The sequence below is a fragment of the Microtus ochrogaster genome, chromosome 1 (genome assembly GCF_000317375.1).
Source record: "Microtus ochrogaster isolate Prairie Vole_2 chromosome 1, MicOch1.0, whole genome shotgun sequence".
Classification (NCBI taxonomy): Eukaryota; Metazoa; Chordata; class Mammalia; order Rodentia; family Cricetidae; genus Microtus; species Microtus ochrogaster.
This window is the reverse complement of record NC_022009.1, coordinates 24,513,355-24,525,012: the sequence shown is the minus strand read 5'-3', so window position 1 is coordinate 24,525,012 and position 11,658 is coordinate 24,513,355. Positions and strand designations below refer to the sequence as shown.

At 41.6% G+C, this 11,658-nt stretch overlaps 1 protein-coding gene across 1 annotated transcript in view; it reads left to right on the top strand.

Annotated features, from left to right (window-relative positions):
• Angel1 (angel homolog 1) overlaps nt 1–11,658 on the top strand; it is a 25,056-nt gene that overhangs the window by 10,071 nt on the left and 3,327 nt on the right. Inside the window, exon 8 of the mRNA XM_005343387.3 lies at nt 9,554–9,623. Coding sequence (XP_005343444.1) covers nt 9,554–9,623 — 70 coding nt within the window. The remainder of the gene's footprint in view (nt 1–9,553; nt 9,624–11,658) is intronic.

Here is an 11,658-nt window from a genome sequence, read left to right as displayed (position 1 = left end):
CTAAGCCATCTTTCCAGCCCATTCCTCTTCTCTTCTAAATCTAATTCTTATTCCGCTTCTGATGAGTTTGGAAGAAGGAAGGTGAACTGAGTGAATGCATTGATAAGAGCACTGGACCATAAACCTAGAGCCCTGGGTTCTCGCCAGCTGACACTGAGTAAGCCAGTTACTTTTTTAGGCTTAGCTGCTGTTATGTAGCATGTGTTTAGCATTTATAAGGACATATATATACATATATCATAGGGCCTTGAAAATTGAGAGGTAACAGTGGACCTGATACAAAAAAACTTCCAATTGGATGTCACAGTATTTTTGATAGCCTCACTTTCTTATCTCTGAAACCACTTCAAAGTAATAAGGAAGATGGAATATAAAAAAAGCCAAGTGCAAACTCCATCTTTTATAAAACGAGGCAATCTGAAGCTGTGAACCACAGTGAATTTATAATGGCTACAAGGGAAATGGGTCCAGAGGCAATATGGAGTCTTATGTGTGGGGCTGTATAGGTCTCAGAAATACATTGTATTTCCCTGGGGTGAGGCATACCTTTTGAGGGACAAACCCAAACTCCCTTGCTTTTTCATCAAGAGTAGAATGCATACAGCTTGATAGAAAAGTCTGAAAGGCAGTGTGAGGATGACTATGCCGGGAAGCAGGCCACCCTTCAGTAAGCGGTCTGCTGAGTGTCTGAGGGGGCAATGGTGGTTCTTCCAGAGCTGTGTAGCCCTCTGGCTCCAGAGAAGTGGAGATGAAAAGATTCCACACACAATCCTGTGTTAAAGGAAAATTCTTATTACTTAGACCATGTGCTCAATGTTTCCTTTATATAAACTGCATATCAATGGCTGGTATAGAGTAACAGCTAACTCAGAGCTGGCCTATGGAATCTATACTAAAATATATGAAGAAAGGAATAATAGAAAACCAAAGCAGGTAAAAGATGCTGTAGAAAAAAAAGATAAATAAATACTTCTTCAAAGATAACCTTATGGAAAGATTTATATAGAAAGATAAAGCATATGGAACTTATGATTATTTCTTCATGAATAAAAAGATGAAACAAGCTCTACCGGAGGAGTATTGGCAGTTGATGGCTTCTGGGAGAGAGTTTTCTTTAAGGATGTGACCCTGTGAGACTGCCCACGATCCAGTAGATGGCCCTATACTCATGCACATAGCAGCAGCACTAAGTGGACTCAGTGGGTTTGAAAACGAAATAAAAAAAAGAACACACAAAACTGGGAGGGAATAGTGATGGGGATACAGGGGGCACTGGAAGAGAGGGGAAGCTGGGAGGGCCTAATCACACACACATTATATGCGTGTATGAAGTTCTCAAACAGAAGAAGCGATTATATCTTTATAAAATAGTGCAAAAAGCAAAACAGTTGCCCTGAAAAGTCAGTTCCGGCACACAGCAAGACATGGAGAAGATGAAAACTAAGCTGCGGCGCTTGGGATGAAAGTAGAAAGCTGAAGTGTGCTCAGAAGCAGAGCATTTCCTTGGCATGCGGCCTTGGAGGAGATGATGTAGATACCTCATTTAGGGCCCGCAGCTCAGCCCAGAATTTTAAGATTACAAAATCTCAAAGTATACAATAATAATCTCACATGGATAACATTTTATTAAGAATAGATTATTTTGCCAGGTGGTGGTGCACACCTTTAATCCTAGTACTCAGGAGGCAGAGACAGGTGAATTTCTATGAGTTTGAGGCCAACCTGGTCTACAAAGTGAGTTCCAGGACAGGCAGGGCTGTTACGCAGAGAAACCCTATCTTGAAAAACCATAAAAAATATATTATTTTAAAAATGTACGTGTACTTGAATGAAACATAAGATAGCACTGAAACATAATAGCAAACAAATCAGACCAAGACATTTAACTTTCACGCTGATAATCACTTTGTAAGCAGAAAATAAATCGTTCTGCCAGGCATGGTGGTATGGAGGAGGCTAGGGAGAGGAGATCAAGGCTGTTCAGCCTAAGCGACATAACAAGATCTTGTATCAAAGAAATTTTATAATGGGAATGACTGAATAACAGTGCAAAATATTGGTAGTGTTTACACATTTGAGGCTGGATCTGGATAAGTTCACATGCTTACCACATACTTTGTCACCCCCTCATTGGCTCAGCGCCCCCAATCCAGAGCTGAGCAGGCTGTTGTTGAAAAGCTTGTATCACTGTAAATGAGAAATGAAGACATTTGCTAAGTGAAAACGGCTTTCTAGAGGACCTGTTTAAATATGTGAACAGATACAGTTTCTAGCTTAATACCAGAGTTACATATCAAACTTGTTTGTGACACTAACTTTAATGGTGACCTTCTAGTGCAGAGGAAGATGCAGTGCTAGCTAGCGATGGTCTGATTCCCAGGACCGACATAGCATTTACATCACCCACAGTGATATAAAACACTGATTCTTACCTTCCCAACTTCCCTTAGGAAAGAATGATTCTTTTTATAAGACTTTTTTTTTTTTTTTTTATGTGTATGAGTGTTTTGCCTGCCTGTACACCAATTGCATTCAGTGCCCCTAAAGGCCAGAAGAGGGTGTTAGGTCCTCTGGAAGGAGAGTTACATACAGATGGTTGTTAGCTGCCATATGGTACCTTTGAACCTGGGTCCTTTGCAAGACCAACAAGTTCTCCTGACTGCTGAGCCATCTCTCCAGACTCCATAAAGATTCTTTTTTGTTTTTGTTTTTTTTGAGACAAGGTTTCTCTGTGCAGCTCTGGCAGTACTGGAAACTCGCTCTGTAGACCAAGCTGGCCTCCAACTCTTGCCTTTGCCTCCCAAGTGCTGGGATTAAAGGTATGTGCCACCACTGTCTGGCCTATAGTGATTACTTTTTCTTTTAAATTAAATTTAAAAAAAAATTTATTTTATCTCTTTTGTTTGTTATATGTACGAGTGCTCTGTCTGCATGTATGCCTGCCTGCGTGCCAGAAGAGGGCATCAAATCCTATTGTAGATGGTTGTAAGCCACCATGTAGTTGCTAGGAAATGAACTCAGGCCAGTGCTTTTAACTCTGAGTCATCTCTCCAGCCCCCTCATAATGATTCTTAAGTAGGATATTTAAATTAAAGCCTTCTCTTGCTAATGTTTCCAAGTGTAGTGAGCCCCCTCCCCATTTTCCACCATGTTAATGGATGGGGAATCTGTCTTGGGCAAATGATACCCAAGACATTTATAAGGACACAAATTCCATTAATGACTGTTTATCACAATGATTCTCAACTGTGGGTTGTGACCCCCCTTGGGGTCAAATGAACCTTTTTACAGGAGTTGCCCAAGACCATTGGAAATAACAGATATTTACATTACAATTCATAACAGTAGCAAAATTACAGCTATGAAATAGCAATGAAAAAATTTTATGTTTGGGGTCACCACAACATGAAGAACTGTATTACAGGGTCACAGCATTAGGAAGGGTGAGAAGCACCGGTTTGGCAGAGTATCAATAGCAGGTTCTCCCCTAGGGCCTATCTGGCCACAGGTTCTCAGCCCCAGTAGTGGTTCAGTCTTTGAAGTGGGCCTTAACTGGAATCAGAAAAGCAGTTCACTCCTCCCATAACGTTGGGTCAGTATTGCATTAGTAGGTGTGTCCTGCCAGGCCGGTCCCTGCAGCTCACATAGGAGCGCTCAGCTAGGTAAGAACGATGACTCTTTCCAATAGTGTACATAGCACCTTCCAGCACACTGACAGCTAGCCAGTAGGAAGAAGCCTCTAGGTCAGCACCAGTTTGATTTCTCCTTGTCCTGTGACTCAGTATGTGGTAATACTTAAGTGATAGGGTCCCACCATCACCTTCTGAAGGGTAGCCAAGAGCACCGGCAATAGCCTGTAATTATTGGGTGTCTGTGGAACCCCACTGGCTAACTACTCCAAAAGAGGTAGCCCATTTAGGTTCTGTGTTTTTTGCTAGCCCTTTGTGTCTAGTAGTAGTGTTGTTTAGGGCAACTCCATATCTCTGTTTTTCATCTATGTATAGATGATTTTTCAAAAGGGCTTTAGCATTAGAATGAGGACTCCACATTTGTGGCCTAAAGCTGCCATTCTTCATATCATTGTTTTCTGGAGAATTAGGATTTCAATTTATGACTTTATAAGGTTCACAAATAATCACACTGTTGTAGACACTAAAGAGGTTCCCCGTGTTTCCTTTCTCATGGACACTTGTGTGTTTACATTTAATACTACTATGTAGCAACTTACACAACTCCTTTCTCAGCCTTCTGAGTATTAATATTACAGGTATGAGTCACCGCAGCTCACACTTAAAGGTTTTTAAAAGTGTGGGTGACTTTTTTTTGTGGGTGATAGAGCTGCAAACTCATGTCCTCAGGCTTGTGTTGTGTTACTCTTACTCACTGACCCATCTCTCTAGCACTTCAGATTTAAAAATATTTAGAGATTATTTTATGTGTATGAATTTTTGCTTGCATGAATGTCTGTGCACCATAGGCATGCCTGGTGCCCAGAGGCCAGAAGAGTTGTCAGATCCCCTTTATCTGGAGTTACATAAACATCATGTGGGTTCTGGGAATCAAAACAGTGCAAGAGCACCAAGTGCTCTAACCTGCTGAGCCATCTCTTCAGCCCCCACTTAACAGTTTTTAATAGGAACAAGCCATGTATCAAATTTAGTACATTATGGAAGTTCTGAATCTTGATTGCCCCACCAGCTTGCTGTAACTGAGGATCCTTCCTCCAAGTACTTGTGTGGTTGGCTTCCATCAAGGAACAGGACCTGGGGAGATGTTGCAGCTGTGTAGAGATAACTACTCCTCATGGGAGGCCGTGAGTTCTGTGTAACTACCAGAGCAGTGCTGTTTGTACGCAGTACTGCTTGCATGGGAAGAACCAATTATTTTGGGAAACCTTCCTTACAGTTTTGCTGAGAAGAAGCCAGGTGTGGTGGCACATGCCTTTAATCCCAGGGAGGATTAAACTTGGAGGCAGATGCAGGGGATCTTTGTGAGTTTGAGGCCAGCCTGGTCTACATACCAAATTCTAGGACAGTCAGGGCTAATATAGAGAAACCGTGTCTCAACAAAGCAAAGCAAACATACCAATATTGCTGAGAAGAAAGGATTGAGGCTCAGTAGCAGAGTGCTTTTCTCCCATGTACAAGACTCCGGGATCAGTCCTCAGCTCCACCAAAAAAATAAAGATAAACAAATACACGAAGAAAGAGCCTGCTGGTTACTGTGTTTGTCTGGTGTATTGCAGTGATGGAGTGTGCAACTCAAAGTGAGGATCTAGCATGAGAATGTTGAAGGTCCAAGTGATATCTCGGTGGTGACCATGATGTCACTCAGTAGGTGGAGTGGTCAGGAAACCAATAAAAGTAGAAAGTTTTAATTCACAGTTCACAGCCTGCAACCAAGATGCTTTGTTCAAATAGAAGAAAAGTGTTCAACTTCCAGCACCATAAAGAACAAAAACCAAAACCAAAGATACTGCAGCTCTCCAGATAGCATCTTGCTTAGAGAAAGAAGCTTTAGTGCATTCCTGTTAGAGTGAGGGACAAGGCAGGAACACCTACTAGCAGAAAAGAAGTAGAAAATAGAAGCAAAAGAAAACAGAAGTGTTTAGATTGGCCAAGAGAAACAACTAAGGCCAGTAGCATTAAAAGTAAGTTAATCCTGGAAAGTAACTAGTTATAAATTAATATGTAGAAATCAGTAACGGGCACATTTAATGTTCTTTGTTAAAAGATATAATGAAAGCAAGACTCTCTTTGTAGGAGGAACAACAACAAAATAAATGATAGAAAAATGTATCAGATACATAAAGTGGGATTTCCTTCCATCTGAACTACCAATTTTTTGGGGGGACAAAGTTGTCCATAATAGTCATTTATCCTTTTAATTAAAACAATTCTATTTAGGTAAAATTTATATATTACAGAACCCACTTATCTAAAGTTCACTGGCTCTTAGTATATTTCAGAGTTGGAACAGCCATGACCACAATATAATTTTAGAACGCTTTGTTCTTGTCCCATGACACTCATATTGGGTACTAAACCCAGGGCTCTGCATTTGCTAAGCAAACACTCTGTCCCTGAGCTAAATTCTTTTTATTATTTAATTTTAAATAAATTTTTACATACAAGCTAAGTTCTTGAGTCTTAGTTGCTGAGTATTTTCATCCCCACCCAGAGAATTCCATACATACTGGTGGTCAGTTTCCATTCATCTTCCTCGTGTCAAAAATTGAAGGGCCATAGATTTGTGAGTTTCTGGACTTTTATATTTTCCTTTCATACAATATAGTATAATTATATTTTTTCCCCTCCCCCAACTCCAACTCCTTGTGGATCCAACTCCTTATCTCCTGACCCACCAACTCCATGTTCTCTCTCTCTCTCTCTCTCTCTCTCTCTCTTTCTCTCTCTCTCAAGAAAAATAAGCAAAAATCAGAACAAAGAAAGAAAGAAAGATCAGTAAGACAAAGACTATCAAAATGAAACAAAAAGTGCACAAAACAAACAAACAAACATGGAGTTTTTGTGTGTTGGCCAGCTACACCTGGGCATGGGCCTGCCCTGGAGCATGGTTGATACACCCAGTGACAACATTGAAGAAATTGATTTTCCCCTTTCTAGTCTGTTTCAAATGCAAATGGTTTCCTGGTTAGGCGTGGCATTCTGTGTCCATTCCCTTTCTCAGTGCTGGGAATTGTATGGTCCGAACCTGTGCAGGGCTTGTGATTGCCGGCACAGCCTCTGTTGAGTTCACACACATCAGTTCTGTTGGGTCTAGAAATGCTGTTTCTTTGAAGCCATCCATCACCTCTGGCTCTTTTTTTTTAAATTTATTTATTTATTAAGGATTTCTGCCTCCTCCCCGCCACCGCCTCCCATTTCCCTCCCCCTCCCCCATCAAGTCCCTCTCCCTCATCAGCTTGAAGAGTAATCAGGGTTCCCTGACCTGTGGGAAGTCCAAGGACCGCCCACCTCCATCCAGGTTTAGTAAGTTGAGCATCCAAACTGCCTAGGCTCCCCCAAAGCCAGTATGTGCAGTAGGATCAAAAACCCATTGCCATTGTTCTTGAGTTCTCAGTAGTCCTCATTGTCTGCTATGTTCAGCAAGTCCAGTTTTATCCCATGCTTCTTCAGACCCAGGCCAGCTGGCCTTGGTGAATTCCCGATAGAACATCCCCGTTGTGTACAAATGGATGGAAATAGAAAACACTATCCTGAGTAAGGTAAGCCAGACCCAAAAAGAGGAACATGGGATGTACTCACTCATATTTGGTTTTTAGCCATAAATAAAGGACAGTGAGCTTATAATTCGCGATCCTAGAGAAGCTAAATAAGAAGGTGAATCCAAAGACAAACATATAGGCATCCTCCTGAATATTAACCTTCATCAGGCGATGAAAGGAGACAGAGACAGAGACCCAAATTGGAGCACCGGACAGAAATCTCAAGGTCCAAATCAGGAGCAGAAGGAGAGGGAGCAGGAGCAAGGAACTCAGGACCATGAGGGGTACACCCATACACCTCTGGCTCTTAAGATCTTTCTGCGTCCTCCTCCCTATAGATCTCAGAGCCTTGAGAGGAGGGGTTTGATAGAGACATCCCATTTAGGACTGAGTGCTCCAAGTCTTATTCTGTGATGGGTCTCTGCAAGAAGTAGCTTTTCTGATGAGGGCTGTGCGATGCTCTGATATCACTGAAGACCACTGTTTCTAGGGCCATCCATTTACTTGAAAATTTCATAACAGCTGAATAATATTCTACTGTGTAAATGTACCGTATTTCTATTATCCATTCATGAGTTGATGGACATCTGGGCTGTTTCTAATTTCTGACTTTTATAAATAGAGCAGCAATGAACATGGATAAGTAAGTATCTCTGTAGTAAGATGTAGAGTCCTTTGAATAGACGCTGGTTTCCATGGGGCTGCACCAGTTTGTACTTCCACTAGCAGGTAGTAAGTGTCCCCTTTTCCCACATCCTCCCCAGCATGAGCTGTCATTTGTTTTATTGATCATGGCCATTCTGACTGGGATAAGATGAAATCTCAAAGACAGGTTTAATTTGGATTTTCCTGATGGCTAAAAGATGGTGAACATTTTAAAAGTGTTTCTTAGGCATTTGCATTTCTTCTTTTAGAACTCTATTTAGTTCTATACCACATTTAAAAATTGAGTTATTTTTCTCTTGATGTTCATTTTTTTAGTTCTTTATTTCTAGATACTAACTCTCTCTCCTCCCTCCCTCCCCCCTCACACATTACACACATAAAATTGGTAATTTTTTTCCCATTCTGTAGGCTGTCACTTTTCTTGAATAATGGTGTCCTTTGTTGTTGAGAAGCTTTTTAGCTTCCTGAGGTCCCCTTAATTAAATGTTGGTCTTAGTGACCACTTAGTGGTCAGTGTCCTGTTCAGAAAGTCTTTCCCTATGCCAGTCAGTTCAGGCCTGTTCCCTAGTCTGTCTCCTGTCAGATTCAGGGTATCTGGTTTTTGTGTGTGTGTTTTGTTTTGTTTTTGAGGTTCTTAACCCATCTGGAGTTAAGTTAGAATAGGGTGATAGATCTATTTGCATTCAAACACACACCGCTATCCAATTTGACCAGCACCATTTGTTGAAATTGCTCTTTTCTCCAGTGTGTATTTTGGTTTCTTTATTAAAAAAATCATGTCTATAGGTGTACATAATTATGTCTGAGTGTTTATGTTATTACATTGATCAACATGTTTGTTTTTATTCTAATACCATGCTGTTTTTCTTACCATAGCTCTGTGATACAACTTGAAATCTGAGGTGGTGAGACCTCCAGCAGTTCTTTTATACTCAGGATTGTTTTAGCTGTCCTGGTTTTGTGTGTGTGTGTGTGTGTCTGTGTGTCTGTCTGTCTGTCTGTCTGTCTGTCTGTCTGTCTGTTACCATGTGAAACTGAAGATTATTTTTTCAAATTCTGTGAATTGTGTTGGAATTTTGATGGGATTGCATTGAATTGGTAAATTGTTTTGATAGGATGGCCATTTTAATAATATTAATCCTACCAATCTGTGAGAATGGGAGATTTTTCCATCTCTTGGTGTCTTCTTCAATTTCTTTCCTCAGTGTCTTTCACTTGCTCGGTTAGAGTTATCCAAAGCTATTTTATTTTTACTTATTTTTTGAGGCTATTGTGAAAGGTACCGTTCATCTGGTTTCTTTATCATTATGCTTGTCATTTATATATAAGGAAGTCTACTTCTTTTTGTGTGCTAATTTTGTCAAAGAAATTTGATAGCATTGGTTGAGCCTGTACAAGAAAAATGAATGGTAAGGGTTGAGTAGGAGGAGCTCTTGACTGATTGTTTTCTTCTTCACTTTGTACCACGTGGCCGAATGACGTATTTTTAAAAATGCAGGTTTTTATTCTTGGTTCATTTTCCTCCTTTCATCACTGTTTTTTTCTTTTCTTTTTTCCTTTTCTCTCTCTGACGTTCTGGAGCAGTACAATCTGAGAGGGATCTGACCCCACTGCACTGCCCATGGATAACAAAACCTTTTCCTCTCTGGCTCTCTACAGATCGACCTGCTGGTTGGGCCGAGAGTATCTTTGAGGAAGAGATATCAGAACTTGAACCTGTCCTCTCCAGGTAAACTTTCCAGTTCTTCTCAGTTTCAGTCCAGGCAGGAGAGAGATTCTCACTGGCTATGCTGAAGCAACTGGGGATGACTTTTTGTTAAGCCCCCATCTTTTTTCTAGTAAGCTTATAGAGGGCATGCACATATGCAGAAGCCAGATGAAGAGCCCGTGGAGTCTTTCCTTGAGGGAGAAAGCCTCCCTGCAGACGTGCTGGCTCACATGAGTACACTGGTATTCTTTACCAGGTGAATGGAGAGTGGGGATAAGGAGTATAAGGGGGTCTCAGCTTTCATTTCTGTTTCGAGGTCAAGTTTAGCTGAGATCTCTAGCCACTTATTAGTATGGGCAGGAATTTGCTGAGACTGAGTAATGTATTAGCTTTCCTTGCTGTGATAACAGACCCTGACAAACACAGCATAAGGGAGGAAAAGTTTATTATCCAGGCTCAAAGCCACGGCTCATCATGTGCAGCTGCAATCAGGAACAGTAACTGAACACCAGGCTTTGCCGGCTTCTCTGTTGAGTCCACGATCTCTGCCTGTGGACTGGTGTCGCCCACAGTTAAGGTGGGCTTCCTGTCTCAACCTAATCTAGGTAACTCCTCACAGGCATGCCCAGAGGTGATTCTAAGATCTGGTCAAGTTGACAACTTTCACCATCACAGCTTTACCTCCTGTCACCTGGACAGCTAACCACATCACTTTTAAGCCATGTCTTTCCTCTCACGTCTCATAGGTTCCTGGCAGTCTCATAATATAAAATGCATTCAGCCTAACTTCAAAAGTCACCATAGTCTTAGCAGATCCAACGCTATTTAAAAGTGTAAGTGATGAGCCTCTTCTGAAGTCACTGTAAGCCCCTAAGTAGGCAGGAAGCTGCGTGTGGAGACACACATCTTTAACCCCAGCCCTTGATCTCTGTGAATCTGAAGCCAGTCCAGCTGGGCTACATAGTGAGTTCTAGGCTAGCCAAGGCTACACAGCGAAACCATGTATCAAAAAAAATTAAAAGCAAAGCAAAACAAAACAAAACCCAAACAACAAAAAGAAGTCCCACACTTCAAAATACTATGGCACAGAGTAAACATTCCCTTTCCAAAAGCTCAAGATCCAGCAGGGAAAAACACTAAACCTTGGAGCTCCTTGTCAGCAGTCTGGGGTTCATGACAGAATCATCCAGATTCCTAAAGACTTGGGTAGTCCCGCCTCTCCAGCTGTGCTGCCAGTAGCATACATGGTTTCTCTCTCAGACTAGCTCTGTTCCATACCTCCAGCTTTCCTTGGTGGATATACCATGGTTATGGCATCTCCAGTATTCTAGTGTCTTAGTTACTGTTCTATTGCTGTGATGAAACACCATGACCAAGGCAGATAATAAAAGAAAGAAAGCATTTAACTGGGGGGTTGCTTACGGTTTCAGAGCATTAGTTCATGACCATCATGGCAGGGAGCATAGAGGCAGGCAGGAGGGCATGGTGCTAGAGGAGTAGCTGAGAGCTTACATTCTGATCCACAGGAAGTAGGCAGAACGAGAGGATGGGACAAGAGGAGAGAGAGAGGACTGGGCCTGATGCCGGCTTTTGAAACCTTAGAGCTCACCCCCAGCGACACATTTTCTCCACCAAAGCTATACCTCCTAGTCCTTCTCAACAGTTCCAGTAACAGGGGACCAAGTATTCAAACATGAGCCTATTCTCATTCAAACCACCACACCTGGTGGCTCCACTGAAACTTAAACTTTATCTTCACAATGTTACACTTCACAATTTACACAGCCTCTCAGAACTCCTTACAGGGACTCTAATACTGCAACATTTGAAATCAATATTAGGCATTATTCTTTATAAAATATTCATAGCCAGGAGGTGGTGGCACACACCTTTAATCCCAGCACTTGAGACGCAGAGGCAGGTGGATCTCTGTGAGTTTGAGGCCAGCCTGGTCTACAAGAGCTTGTTCCAGAACAGGCTCCAAAGCAACACAGAGAAACCCTATCTCAAAATACTACTACTACTACTACTACTACTACTACTACTACTACTAATA